We start from the raw sequence: 16,129 nt of genomic DNA, 5'->3' as shown, positions 1-16,129 counted from the left end.
AAATCTTGCTTGAGAAATTGTTTTTTGCTAAGAAACAATTTATGTTTCTTTTTGACCCTTTTAATTGAAAACAATAACAGTAAGGTACTTAATTGTTACCCAGAAATGATTTGATATTGAGATAGAAATGGCTTAGGACTTTGAAATAAGTAACTGACCTCAAAGCCACAGATTTCATCCTTTCATGTTGAAATGAGATGTTAATCAAGTTAATTGACTACCACAGCATTAGGACAGGCAGCTAGCCCTGCTTTCAGTCACACCCACAAATCAATACCTATTCGATTATCAATGACAGTTAACAAGAGCCTTCGCAGCCTGACAACCTGCCAAGTCCCTATCAACTAGCATCATGATGGTACACTCACACATTCCCACCACACTCATGCCCAGTCCATTTTCATCTGTGATTGAAAATCATCATTGTTGCCATAGGGAATAAAGCATGGTCCTGCCAGTATATGCATAGCAGAGATTACAGCTTTTAGCCATGGTCAAGAGGACTGTATGAAATATAGTGTGGGAACTCCCTTAGCTAGCCCATGCTAACACCAATCCACTGCTTTTAAATGTATGGGAAGGAATGAGCAAGTGTACTTTGAGAGAATTGGGATGCAACCAATGAAGCAGTGAGCAACCTGCATCCCTTCTCTTCCAGATTCAGGAGTTCATTAGAGGACAGGACACTGAGGGATCTGTTCTGCAGCAGAATGGAAAGCCTCCTCCTCCTCTCTCTCCTCCTCCTCCTCCTCTCTCTCTCCTCCTCTCTCTCCCTGTTATTTGTGGTAAGAGAGTGGGCGTCACCCTGCATCCCACCGGTGTTTGATAGAGCAATCATGGGAGTCTCTCTGCTACAGCCCCTCACAGGAGATTTACTACAGGGCCTCTCCTCTCACTGGATATACAGAGCCATAACTCACTCTGCACTAGAAGGGCATTTGCTAAGGTGTTTGCCTTCTCTACCATTAACAGTTGGTACTTATTCCCTTTTCATGTAATAACATAAAACAGAAATCTTTACCATGGTCCGTGAATAACAACATGATTGTTGACAAACATTTTTAAAAAGGACATATTTTCTGAGCAGAGGAGCCCAGGGTGAGATGATGTTGGATTTAATACCGGGTGCTCATTTGTACGACCAACACAATACCATCCCTTACCTAACATATAGTATTTAACCCTGAGCAAATAGGAACAGAAGTGGCTTGGGTGATTCAGCTACAACTATGCTTTTAATAGTGTCCCTCTGTCCTGTTATAGAGCTCTTTGTTATGAAAGAAAGGGTCTCTCTCTCTGCCTGCTGTCCTGTAGATGCAGTTAGCTAGCTAGATCTCCTATGGGACAACACGTCTCTGCCTCACTGCCAGACAGAGGAGGACAAGCGGGGGAGGGGAATGATGCAGGGCCGAAAGCTCATCTTACTTCTCCTGGTATCACACACACACAGATGTACACACACACACACACACACACACACACACACACACACACATAAACGTAACCTTGTCCCACATTGAACAGCCAAGCATCTTGAGCAGAGATTGCACTGTCCAGCAGATCCTTAGTCCTGTCCCTACTGCTATAGCCCTAGGTGTCTCTGCCTCCACATACAGTAGACTAGACTACATCCTGGCCTATTCACATCTGGTTGCATACACCAGATAGGCTAACTAAACTGGATGTACTGTCTGTCTGTAGCCCCCTGAACCACAGAGCTTGACACTTGTCTCCCCTTCTTCATAGCTAAGCTCTTACCCTCTCCTCATAATAAGACTCTCCACTCTCTTTTGTAACAGTGAGTTATATAACTGTCCAATTCCTTCGCTCCATTCAGATGTACTATTGTGGAGGGGGAGTGCTGCTTAGCTGTATGGGTCCCTAGGGAGTAGCACCCAGTCTGTGGTTCATCTTCAATAGGAAGAACTATTGCTCAGTACATCAGGCTTCCTGCCATCCAGGACCTAGGCGGTGTCAAAGACTCCAGTCACCACAGTCATAGACTATTCTCTCTGCTACCGCATGGCAAGCGGTACCTGAGCGTCAAGTCTAGGACCAAAAGGCTCCTTAACAGGTTCTACCCCCAACCCATAAGACTGCTGAACAATTAATCAAATGGCCACCCAGACTATTTGCATTGACCCCCCCGCCATTGTTTTTACACTGCTGCTACTTGCTGTTTATTATATATGCAGTCACTTTCCCTCCACCTACATGTACAAATGACCTTGACTAACCTGTACCCCCGCACATTGACTCGGTACCGGTAACCCCTGTTATAACCTCATTATTGTTATTTTTTACTTTCGTTTATTTTGTCAATATTTTCTTAACTCTATTTTATTAAAACTGCATTGTTGGTTAAGGGCTTGTAAGTAAGCATTTCACGGTAAGTTCTACTACACCTGTTGTATTCGGCACATGTGACAAATAACATTTGATTTGATTTAGCATGTGACCCTGTGGCAGACAGCAGTGCATTGTGTGACATTAAACTAAGCCTTTAGGTATGCAGACATGTTCACAGCAGCATTACGGGTTTACCTATGTACAGATGTAGGATCTTCATTTGAGCCAGTTTGCTACAGCAGGAAAATAATCTTGCTACAATAGGAAATGTGAATTATTATGTGGATTATAATGAATGGACATTTTTATAGGGTTTGATAAAAATGTGAAAAGTCAGAAATTTCAAAGTGGAAAATACAAACTTAAGAAGTTCTCCTGCAACAAGGTGATCAAATTAAGATCCTACATCTGTACCACCACAGAACTAAGCCCTATAATACTGTACTACAGAACTGTACAGACAGAAGTGGACTCTGCTCCCCAACTAGGTGAAAGACTGAGCAGAATATTGGGCAACAAAACCTACAGCTACTACAAGGCAGCTTCCCCTGAAGTAGACAGATCACTCCCATCAATGCTCCTTACTTGCCTACTTTAACATTTCATATGCTGGGAGGGGATAGCATGTCTACATGCATGCACGCGTACGCACACGCACACACACACACACACACACACACACACACACACACACACACACACACACACACACACACACACACACACACATATATACACACACACAGCATGTACTGTTGTTCCGCTCTCTCAGTCCCTGGTCCACAACATTGTCTATCCCTATTATATTCTAGCCCACAGTAAACATCACTGTGATGACCTGTGGCAGACATGGTTAGGGATGTCCTGAAATATGAGATGCTAAATATAATTCATGCGTGCGGCTCGGTGCGAGGCATAGTGGCAGATAACAACACTGCTGCCTGAGTCTCATCCTGACTCCCTGCTGTGGGTATGTTTTACAAACAACAGCTGTGGCTCTAGCATTACAGTACAACATCAATCCAAGTATCCATTCCAACACACTGGTTATGTTGTGTGTGTTACTTTTTTTAGCGAATTGCTTGATTTTAGCAGAGTAATAGACAGTTTCACTTGAACACACACACAGAGCAACCTGAATTCCTTCTCTGTAACACACACACACACGACTCAAGGCTGATATACAGTAGGATCCATTACAGGACATGTACGTAGTGTGCCATGTTGATCAGTTCTCTGAAGCATGTGAAACACCTTAATGTCATGTTGCTTAATCTCCTGAATGAATGTCTCTCCAGTCACATGATCTCTGAACATATGTCCCTGGTCTACATGTCTGTCTGATTAACAGTACAAGGTTTAGTGGTCCTATGTGCACTGGAGCCTGAGAATGAGATGTCAATCAGGTCCCAGAAATAGACCAGAGCTGTTCCAATATCCACACTGGTTAGCATACCACATAGGATAAAGCACTGTATTGGGAATACATGCTAGTATGCTAAGTAATATGCTATAGACAATGGAACAGAACCACTATGTAAGCAAGCTGAGGGCCTATGCAGTCAGGTACTGTGTAGTGTGTTGTGAGCATTGGTAAATGGAGGTGGTTTGGTGAACCATGGTCACATGATGAGTAACCTTTCCTGAGACCTGAAGACTTTCTTTATCTGCCCAAGCTAATTCCTAGCCTTTAGCTCAGTGGACTAACACAGTCTTGTTGCACACAGGAGACAGGGGGTTGTAACCCAGTTGGTCACGCATTGATGTGTAGGTAGCCTCACCTCTTTGGCACTCTTGATCTTCTCCAGGAAGGAGCGTAGCTCCCTGGTCTCAGCGTAGAGAGCACGGCACACAGCCTGGTAGTGGCAGGGGGCGTCGCCAGGGCTGGGGAGGTGAGACACACACATCTACAGACAGACAGACAGACAGACAGACAGACAGACAGACAGACAGACAGACAGACAGACAGACAGACAGACAGTGAGAGAGAAGTAGTACTGTAAGTAAAACATTGTAGATACTGTAAACATGGTAATTCAGCAGATGACAGAACGTATCCTTGTGACAGCAGATTACAAAATACTGTATGTCCTTGTTTCTCTGAGATGAACAGAAGGTGCTCTTGGCATGATCTTGGCACCAGTAGTCCACTGCATTTCCCATCCCATATAGCGTCTCAAATTCTAACAGAAAATGGTTGGCTGTCTCATCTGCAATCTTGCCCACCAAGTAAATTCCCTGAATTGACAACATTTCCATGAGATAAATGGTGCTGCTGTGTAGAGGAGGAAGCCTGGAGCAGAAATTGAGAATTAGGTATTAGGGAGTCTTTCCCCAGTAGCATCATCATCTCAATATTCCCTGACCCAGTCATTTTTAATAGTCATGCTGATATAGGAGAAGATCCCTGAATGCAAATCACACAGGAACACACATCTGAAATGTTGTGAAACATCTAGAAGGCGAGAGAGAGAGAGAGAGAGAGAGAGAGAGAGAGAGAGAGAGAGAGAGAGAGAGAGAGAGAGAGAGGCAGGTAGTTCATTTAGCGCAAGGCTCTGTATTTAACATCAGACAGAGAGAGAGAGACAAGGGGTGGACTGGAGGATAGAGAGGATGACAGCTATTAGAGGAGGCATCTAGCCATCAGGCACTAGGGCTGGCAAGACAACAGCGACACTGTCACCCAGGCAGCTCAGATGTCCACAGCCTCAGATAACCTTACAAGCGGTCGCTATGGAGACCTGGTTCCATCCCCTGGGCCCTGTCTCTAGAATCATTATTTCACCACTGTCATGTCTGTCCTCGTGTCGGGTCGGATGGAAGGCTGAAGACTATAGTTCAGTCGAGGCTCCTCAGAGAAGGAAGGGGAGGACCATCCTCCTCAGTGAATTTCATTTAAAAAATAATAAATAATTACATTTAAAAAGTTCTCCTTTTTAGATAAAACGATACTAAATATATTCATATGTCACCAAATAATTGATTAAAACACTATTTTGCAATGAAAGTCTACAGTAGCCTCAGCGGCACTCTGTAGGGTAGCACCATGTGTAGCCGGAGGACAGCTAGCTTCTGTCCTCCTCTGGTTACAGCGACTTCAATACAAAATCTAGGTGGCTCATGGTTCTTACCAGATAATGAATCTAGTACTGAAAGCATACGCTAAAAATTAAGGAGAAGCAAAAGAGAGAGTGATTTCTTCATTTTTTTTCACTGTCAGTTTCACTTACAGCTAGAAAATGCAGCTAGCTAGTTTAGCCTGCTCAAACACCCTGCTCAAACAGAGGGGTCCTATGTTAGCTAGCTGGCTATGACTATCCAACACAACACTGGAACTCTTCCAAGTGAAGGTAAGCTTTTGTTTTTACTAATTTATTGTCACCAGGGCCCGCCGGTGTAACTACTTACTGACTGACTGTACACTGTAACGTTACTGCATGACTGTAGCGGGTTTACTAATGCGTTAGTTCTATTAGCTATGTTGACTAGGATGTTACTTTAGCTAATATGGTGACACCAATGTAGGCTGTGTGTAGTGGTTATGATATGGTTTGGCTTGGAAAGTATTTTTTATCTGGTCTCCTACAGCTGATGTGTTATGCATTGAGGTCCACAAGTGAAGGAAAAATGTGAGAGGAGGAAAACGCATAGATGCGAGAAGGAACACAACGTGGCTGCTATGAAAGTGAACTGTGCTTACGTTTGATCAGTGGTGTATTCATTCCGAAAATGTTTCTTAAATGGAATGAAACGGGGATAAACATACATCACTTGTCCAACAGAAACTCTCTTTTAAAACTATTGGACTAATGATTACACCCTAGATCATCTAGATGCGGGCAAGAGAGTGCAAGGTGGTATTGAATGTCACTTTCTGTCACCTCAAATTTGTCTCTCGACCTATGTGCACCTACGTTGTAAACTTTCATTCATAGGCTAGGTTGTAGCAACCGCATGATGGGTATATGGAAAATTCAAGTATCATGTAGTAGCCTAAACCTATCGATGTTAAATTGAACTGGAAGAATGGAATATGAATGGCAGTCATCCAATATGCTCTAATAGAAATAAGGACATGCTCATGAAAGAAAATGGCCCTCCTGCCACTGCTATTGTTATGTAAACACCATTGGGGCATCTAAGGACTCACTGGTTGGATCTAGTATGATGTCTGTTCTCTCAACACTACTGGACATGCTGGGTGGATCTAGTATGATGTTTGTTCTCTCAACACTACTGGGTGGATCTAGTATGATGTCTGTTCTCTCAACACTACTGGGTGGATCTAGTATGATGTTTGTTCTCTCAACACTACTGGGTGGATCTAGTATGATGTCTGTTCTCTCAACACTACTGGGTGGATCTAGTATGATGTCTGTTCTCTCAACACTACTGGGTGGATCTAGTATGATGTCTGTTCTCTCAACACTACTGGACATGCTGGGTGGATCTAGTATGATGTTTGTTCTCTCAACACTACTGGGTGGATCTAGTATGATGTTTGTTCTCTCAACACTACTGGGTGGATCTAGTATGATGTCTGTTCTCTCAACACTACTGGGTGGATCTAGTATGATGTTTGTTCTCTCAACACTACTGGGTGGATCTAGTATGATGTCTGTTCTCTCAACACTACTGGGTGGATCTAGTATGATGTCTGTTCTCTCAACACTACTGGACATGCTGGGTGGATCTAGTATGATGTTTGTTCTCTCAACACTACTGGGTGGATCTAGTATGATGTCTGTTCTCTCAACACTACTGGGTGGATCTAGTATGATGTCTGTTCTCTCAACACTACTGGGTGGATCTAGTATGATGTCTGTTCTCTCAACACTACTGGACATGCTGGGTGGATCTAGTATGATGTCTGTTCTCAACACTACTGGACATGCTGGGTGGATCTACTATGATGTCTGTTCTCTCAACACTACTGAACATGCTGGGTGGATCTACTATGATGTCTGTTCTCTCAACACTACTGAACATGCTGGGTGGATCTACTATGATGTCTGTTCTCTCAACACTACTGAACATGCTGGGTGGATCTACTATGATGTCTGTTCTCTCAACACTACTGAACATGCTGGGTGGATCTAGTATGATGTCTGTTCTCTCAACACTACTGGACATGCTGGGTGGATCTAGTATGATGTTTGTTCTCTCAACACTACTGGGTGGATCTAGTATGATGTCTGTTCTCTCAACACTACTGGACATGCTGGGTGGATCTAGTATGATGTCTGTTCTCTCAACACTACTGGGTGGATCTAGTATGATGTCTGTTCTCTCAACACTACTGGGTTGATCTAGTATGATGTCTGTTCTCTCAACACTACTGGGTTGATCTAGTATGATGTCTGTTCTCAACACTACTGGACATGCTGGGTGGATCTAGTGTGATGTCTGTTCTCTCAATACTACTGGAAATGCTGGGTGGATCTAGTATGATGTCTGTTCTCTCAACACTACTGGACATGCTGGGTGGATCTAGTATGATGTCTGTTCTCTCAACACTACTGAACATGCTGGGTGGATCTACTATGATGTCTGTTCTCTCAACACTACTGAACATGCTGGGTGGATCTAGTATGATGTCTGTTCTCTCAACACTACTGGACATGCTGGGTGGATCTAGTATGATGTTTGTTCTCTCAACACTACTGGGTGGATCTAGTATGATGTCTGTTCTCTCAACACTACTGGACATGCTGGGTGGATCTAGTATGATGTCTGTTCTCTCAACACTACTGGGTGGATCTAGTATGATGTCTGTTCTCTCAACACTACTGGGTTGATCTAGTATGATGTCTGTTCTCTCAACACTACTGGGTTGATCTAGTATGATGTCTGTTCTCAACACTACTGGACATGCTGGGTGGATCTAGTATGATGTCTGTTCTCTCAACACTACTGGACATGCTGGGTGGATCTAGTATGATGTCTGTTCTCTCAACACTACTGGACATGCTGGGTGGATCTAGTATGATGTCTGTTCTCTCAACACTACTGGACATGCTGGGTGGATCTAGTATGATGTCTGTTCTCTCAACACTACTGAACATGCTGGGTGGATCTAGTATGATGTCTGTTCTCTCAACACTACTGGGTGGATCTAGTATGATGTCTGTTCTCTCAACACTACTGGGTGGATCTAGTTTGATGTCTGTTCTCTCAACACTACTGGACATGCTGGGTGGATTTAGTATGATGTCTGTTCTCTCAACACTACTGAACATGCTGAGTGGATCAGTGTGATGTCTGTTCTCTCAATACTACTGGACATGCTGGGGGGATCTAGTATGATGTCTGTTCTCTCAACACTACTGGACATGCTGGGTGGATCTAGTATGATGTCTGTTCTCTCAACACTACTGGACATGCTGGGTGGATCTACTATGATGTCTGTTCTCTCAACACTACTGGACATGCTGGGTGGATCTAGTATGATGTCTGTTCTCAACACTACTGCACATGGTGGGTGGATCTAGTATAGATAATACTCTCAACACTACTGGACATGGTGGGTGGATCTAGTATAGATAATAATCTCAACACTACTGGACATGGTGGGTGGATCTAGTATAGATAATACTCTCAACACTACTAGACATGGTGGGTGGATCTAGTATAGATAATAATCTCAACACTACTGGACATGGTGGGTGGATCTAGTATAGATAATAATCTCAACACTACTGGACATGGTGGGAGGATCTAGTATAGATAATACTCTCAACACTACTGGACATGGTGGGTGGATCTAGTATAGATAATAATCTCAACACTACTGGACATGGTGGGTGGATCTAGTATAGATAATAATCTCAACACTACTGGACATGATGGGTGGATCTAGTATAGATAATACTCTCAACACTACTGGACATGGTGAGTGGATCTAGTATAGATGATAATCTCAACACTACTGGACATGGTGAGTGGATCTAGTATAGATAATAATCTCAACACTACTGGACATGGTGGGTGGATCTAGTATAGATGATACTCTCAACACTACTGGACATGGTGGGTGGATCTAGTATAGATAATAATCTCAACACTACTGGACATGGTGAGTGGATCTAGTATAGATAATAATCTCAACACTACTGGACATGGTGGGTGGATCTAGTATAGATGATACTCTCAACACTACTGGACATGGTGAGCGGATCTAGTATAGATAATAATCTCAACACTACTGGACATGGTGGGTGGATCTAGTATAGATGATACTCTCAACACTACTGGACATGGTGAGCGGATCTAGTATAGATAATAATCTCAACACTACTGGACATGGTGGGTGGATCTAGTATAGATGATAATCTCAACACTACTGGACATGGTGGGTGGATCTAGTATAGATAATAATCTCAACACTACTGGACATGGTGAGTGGATCTAGTATAGATAATAATCTCAACACTACTGGACATGGTGGGTGGATCTAGTATAGATGATACTCTCAACACTACTGGACATGGTGGGTGGATCTAGTATAGATGATACTCTCAACACTACTGGACATGGTGAGTGGATCTAGTATAGATAATAATCTCAACACTACTGGACATGGTGGGTGGATCTAGTATAGATGATACTCTCAACACTACTGGACATGGTGAGTGGATCTAGTATAGATGATAATCTCAACACTACTGGAGGAAAGACACATATACAACAACTGCAGGCTCCAGTACCATGACCCTGACCTGATCACCACCATTTTGTAGTTGACTGCACTTGATGGCTTGACAGCAGAAAACCTACTATTTCCTTATTAACCTTGTCATTCACCCATGTAGTGACATTTTGGCTTTTAATCATCAACTACCACCCTCCCCCAATCAACAGCTGCCTACCTTCAGGATGTCCCTGTAGCCACGGACATTACAGATGTTGATGGGATCGTCTTCGGCCTCCTCCTCTTCCTCGGTGGCCTCGTAACCTTCGTCAGGGCAGGCGTCTCTCTCGGCCTCGCCCATGTTGGTCATGAGGTCTATGAGCTGCTCCAGGGGTGGGCTCAGCTCCCGCTCCTCGCTCTCCTTCAGTCCGTAGTCCAACGCCTTGTAGATCATGATGCCCAGAGACTCAATCACCTGAAGGACAGGACACAAGCAACAACACACACTGGGTATCATTATATTGCCATCCATATACGGACAATTCCTTCAACCTTATGGCTTGGTTTTTGCTCTGACAAACACTGTCAACTGTGGGACCTTATATAGACAGGTGTGTGACTTTCCAAATCTGCCCAATCAATTGAATTTACCACAGGTACACTCCAATCAAGTTGTAGAAACATCACAAGGATGATCAATGGAAATAGGATGCACCTGAGCTCAATTTCGAGTCTCATAGCAAAGGGTCTGAATACTTATGTAAATAAGGTATTTCTGTTTTTTATTTCAATACATTTGCAAAAATGTCAAAATTCCTGTATTCGCTTTGTCATTATGGGGTATTGTGTGTAGATTGATGAAGATTTTTATTTATTTAATCCATTTTAGAGTAAGGCTGTAACATAACAAAATGTGGAAAAAGTAAAGGGGTCTGAATACTTTCCAAATTCAAAGTAAAACAAGAGAGAGAGGCTTTTGGCACGAGAGCATAGGCCATCACCAGCAAGTGAGCTGCGCATCATTGGGTGGGTCAGTGAAACTGGGAAGCATGTTTAGGACTATCATTTCTTCCTCATATTATAGTATACAATATGTGTCTGCACTAGCCTAGGCTATTGATGGATTCAAGAGAGGGTTGTTTTTATTGATCTCAGATTCTCAGTTTGTCAGTTTCAAAGTAGCCTGTCATTTCGATCGTTTGTTCAGTATTAGGGTGCTTTCAAGACAAATGTGACTCGGGGGAAAAAAAGAGGTCGAATCATGACGTCAGTGATCTTCAGGTAGGAAACTAGGAAGTCTAGAAGGAGGCCAGTTCCCCACTTGGAATTCTGAGTAGGATGACCATTCAAAACAAATTTTCCCAGTAGTGCTCGTTTTTCCACCAATTTCCCAAATGTCTTGAACGCACTGAAGTCTGACCCAGTTCCGAGTTCCCAGATGTTTTGAACGTGGCATTAAAAAATATTATACAAAAGTCCCCAGTCATGTAAAATGACATAGAATTGCATGAAATGCGTTTATAAAAGGCCAACAATGTCAGGGACCATAGGCCACAAAGAAAATCCCATGTGTGCAACTTCTGTAAGTGCCTCGACTCTACTGTTTTATGTTACTACGCAAATGTGATGATATGCATCGCAATGCTTTATTATAAAGGTGATTTTTTTTCTCATGTGTTCCTCAGAGCTCCCCATGTCACCCCTCTCTCACGCTCACTTTTTGTTCCTGGACCTCCCGATGTACAAATTAAGCACTGCTTAAGTCCAAATCTAGTAGGTGTGTGAGAAAGATGTTAGCAGTCCCAGTGAATGCAGTGAAGCGGCTTCCCTTTGTTAATCAGGTGAATCTGGCCTCTGAATGGCAGATCATGGAGAATGAGGCCAGATCTGGCCTAGTGTGCCAAGCCCGAGACAAAAGACTGAGAAATCACACTGGATTACACTGCAAACCTGAATGCTGCTGATGAACAGTGAGAAAGGAGAGAGAGAAAAAGAGAAAGAGGGGGAGAGAGAGAGAGGGAGCGAGTGACGGATAGATAGAGAAAGTTAAGAGAAAGGGGATGGGAGGGGAGGAGAGGAGAGAGTAAAAGCGATGGAGGGACATTTGCAAAAATGTCAAAAAAACTGTTTTCGCTTTGTCATTATAGGGGATTAAAGATAGATATAAATAGGGAGGGAGAGACAAGGAAAGAAAATGAAGTGAGAGAAAGGAAGAGAGAGAAATAGAGAGCAAGAAAGTAAGAGAAAAGAGGGAGGAGTTTGGTGTGTTTTTGTAGATCAGACTTCATGGGCAAGGTCATAGGACCCTGTTCAGATCAATAGTCATCCAGGAGGATTCATGTGAGTGGATCTGTCCTGACCTCTTCTAGAACACAGAACACTACCCTGGCTCAGTGGGAACCTGGGGACCTCTGCACCCTGACGAGGATAAGCCCTCTTTGTCTAGCTACACCCCACCCTGCCCTGCTCTTCCCTACCACCCCTCTGATGTTACACCCCACCTCCCTCTCCACTCTCTGCTGTTACATGCCCCACAAGAGACAAACAACAACACCATTTCTCCCCTATGCCATGAGACCAGTCACTCTCAAATCCAAAATACTAAAGTCCGCCTATAAACTCTTGTCTTAGCAGCTTTCATTCATTGTAGAACAAACCAAAGTGAACCTAGCTTTGATAGGCCCCACAGACACTAGGCAAGGTAAGGCAAGAGGAACTTCAAGCCTTTATTGTTGAGGTGTGTTTGATATTGTTCCTTGCTAGTCGAAGGTCAAAGTATGAACTATGCATTGCATCCAGTCTGAAGAGCAAAGACAGAACAAAGGAATCAGAACACTGAGAAGAATCCCTCATAAGAAGGATGCACCTAATAAACATGTAGGGAATGTTCTAGAGCATGGACAATAATGACTCACAGTTAAATCCTTCCGGTTTTCAGAAAAAGACGTATGCATGGGAGGTAGCCTAAATTGTAGGTAGATGCCTAAACATTGACTGTGCAGATTTGATCGATTCCAGCTCTACATAGACAACCCCAGGATCTGAGCAGCTTGTTAATTGATAGCTATAGCATGGTTTAAGTAGGTAGGAGACAGTGTGGTTTTAACATCAATAAGTGCTATTTATTCCCTCAGTCAGGAGGAAAGCCAACACAAACATGACCGTTCTAATGATTCATTACACTCTCCTTTCTTCACAGACTTGGGACTAAACTAAGTGAAGGAATGGAAGGAGGAAGGAATGGGAAGGAGTGGGTGTCAAGAGATTGGGGATTTTAACTGTGCAGTGAAGCGTAGCCATGAGCAGGTAAAACAACATCAAACAGACTGCCTGCGTTCCTCACATGACTGTCACAGAGATGACGAGAAAGAGAGCTAGAGCGAGAGCGAAAGAGAGAGCGAGTGAGCTGATCACGGGGCAGGGAATGGTTCTGTCACACGCATACATGTTTTCTTTACACACAATCCAGTCTTTCCCTGTAAATACCATACCAGTACCACACCCTCCTGAGGTCAACATGAATATCTTAACGTACCACACCCTACCAAAATTAGAGGTTTTAAATAGACCAGATAGATAGAACCACTGTGTTAGGATGCCTCTGTGCAGCTTTCTGTCATTAAAGCCCCTATGCAGTCTTTGTCATTTATTTTCAAATCACTGTATGTCATTTATATCACTGTGTGTGTTTATTTAATATATATATTTCTTTAATATATATATATATATTTTTAAATAATTTATTTCCCTGACCCTCTTTTGGCCCTTGAAATGCTCCTACACGAAAAGGCATTATAATAATTTTTCACAATTTCAGTGTTATTTCAACGTAGTGTGGAAATATAATAAAAAAAACAGAAAATCCCATTTTTAACTGCACTGCCCCTTTAACACCTTTTTTGACCATGGAGACTTCTCCCTCAAGCCTCTGCCTCGACCTCTGCAATGGGCTCAACCTGTTTCCTTTACACAACCTGAAGGTGAATGAATACCAATGATTGTGACTAGAATTGAATAGATAATTATTGTCAATTTTAAACAGAAACCTTCTCGGCCTATATGAAATATGTACCTTTTCAGTAGCAATGTGACTGTTTGAGGCTAGCAGTTATGTCAACATGGCCACTCTTGTGCATCAACAACCACAAATACTAATCTTCCATCTTCCATAGTCATAAGACTGCTGGCTCAGCATCATTCAGCCTCATACAAAGACACTAATATGGTTTACATTCAGGTCCAAATACTATTCCATCTCTTACTTTTGATTCTTGAGGAGGGCTACAATGATTTCTGTGGGACAATAGATTTTTATTTTACATAACCCAGTGCCATAACGCCTGGCTTCAGTTTACCTGTGTAAACTAGCATATTGTGTCAAGGTGTCTTCAGATTCAGATTCAGAGTGTTTAATAGTCACAGGGTTGCAGGTGTGATTGCAGGGTACATTGAAAATCTTAGGCTTCGAGCTCCAACACGCAGGACTAAGTGAAATAAAATAATGAAAATGGTAATAAAAAAACAACAATATAAATCATTAAACCATGGAGTGGTTATGGTCAGTGGGACTTAATACATTCAAGATCACATTTCATAGTACAAGACCTCAGGTATAAACAATGAATAACTGAAGGCTTAACAAACCACTCCAATTGGGAGAGGAACATTTAACCTTGTCTTCCCATATCAAGCCCAGGGTTCTGACAGGAGACTGAGTGAGTAAAAACACTCTCCTCAGGATAGGTTGTTCTCAGCTTGTCTCTGCTCCACTGGCCTCTGAGAATTAACTTTGCATCCCAAATGGCACCCTATTTCCTATGTAGTACCCTAAATGTGATGTTATTTGGGACACGGATGACAGTTCCACTGCCCTCTCTCAGAAGGCTATGATAGGTCACTAGGTTTGCCTCACAACAAGGAAAGATGGGAAGGAGTCCTTCATAGGTTGCAAAAGAAGGGTATGACAGGTTGGTGGCAACTTAATTGGGGAGGACAGGCTCGTGGTAATCACTGGAGCGGAATTGGTGGAATGGTATCAAATACATTCCATTTGCTCCGTTTCCGGCCATTATTATGAGCCGATCTCACCTCAGCAGCCTTCACTGGAGGTTTGTTACGAGTCCCGCCGAGGATGGTGCCTCTTCCCGTTCGGGCGGCGCTCGGCGGTCGTCGTCTCCGGTCTACTAGCTGCCACCGATCCCCTTTTCTGTTTTCCTTTTAGTTTGTCTAATTTGTTTCACCTGTTGTGTGTTTAGATTAGGGGTTATTTAAACCCAGTTTGCCCGCTCCCTTTTGTGCGGGCTTGTTTTTCTGTTTCGTGTTTGTGGTGTGTATTTTGTGGATTTTGTTATTCAATTGACTTTGGACATTTCTCTTTACGCGCCCAGTGTTTAGTGTGGCGTCACCGGTTTGTAGGTGATTACGTTAAGGAAATAAAATTCCACTTTTTGAAAGAGATTCCTGCTCTCTGCACCTGACTCTTGTTTCCACCACTGGAATTGTTACAAGGTTATATTACTGGAAACTTTCCAAATTTACCAGTAAAATACCAGAATATTGGTAACTTTCAAGGATTTTATGTAATATATCACAAGACATCTAGTGGTCATTTTGGGTACTTCAGATTATCACAGGCATCTGTAATTATATCAAATCAAATTGGATTTGTCACATGCGCCGAATACAACAGGTGTAGACCTTACAGTGAAATGCTTACTTACAAGCCATTAACCAACAATTCAGTTTTAAGAAAATACCTAAAAAAAGTAAGAAATAAAGGTAACAAATAATTAAAAAGCAGCAGTAAAATAACAATAGCAAGGCTATATACAGGGGGTAGCGGTACAGAGTCAATATGCGGTACATAGTCAAGGTAATATGTACATGAAGGTAGAGTTATTAAAGTGATAATAACAGAGAGTAGCAGCAGCGTAGAAGTGGGGGGGGCAATGCAAATAGTCTGGGTATCCATTTGATTAGATGTTCAGGAGTCTTATGGCTTGGGGGTAGAAGCTGTTTAGAAGCCTCTTGGACCTAGACTTAGCGCTCCGGTAGCGCTTGCCATGCGGTAGCAGAGAGAACAGTCTATGGTTGGAGTCTTTGACTCTGTCAAAGGCCCTCTGTGTGGCCTTCTCAAATCAAATGACATTT

General features: G+C 42.8%; 1 protein-coding gene across 7 annotated transcripts in view; it reads right to left on the bottom strand.

The window, feature by feature from the left end:
- LOC129837707 (protein spire homolog 1-like) overlaps window positions 1-16,129 on the bottom strand; it is a 66,194-nt gene that overhangs the window by 34,442 nt on the left and 15,623 nt on the right. For all 7 annotated transcript variants that reach the window (XM_055904086.1, XM_055904087.1, XM_055904088.1 and 4 more), the window contains exons 3-4: window positions 10,218-10,454; window positions 4,131-4,256 (exon numbers count right to left, since the gene is read on the bottom strand). In XM_055904086.1, coding sequence (XP_055760061.1) covers window positions 4,131-4,256; window positions 10,218-10,454 — 363 coding nt within the window. The remainder of the gene's footprint in view (window positions 1-4,130; window positions 4,257-10,217; window positions 10,455-16,129) is intronic.

The sequence above is a fragment of the Salvelinus fontinalis genome, chromosome 38, assembly GCF_029448725.1.
Source record: "Salvelinus fontinalis isolate EN_2023a chromosome 38, ASM2944872v1, whole genome shotgun sequence".
Lineage (NCBI taxonomy): Eukaryota > Metazoa > Chordata > Actinopteri > Salmoniformes > Salmonidae > Salvelinus > Salvelinus fontinalis.
The sequence above is the reverse complement of the archived record's forward strand: the minus strand, read 5'-3'. Positions and strand labels throughout refer to the sequence as shown.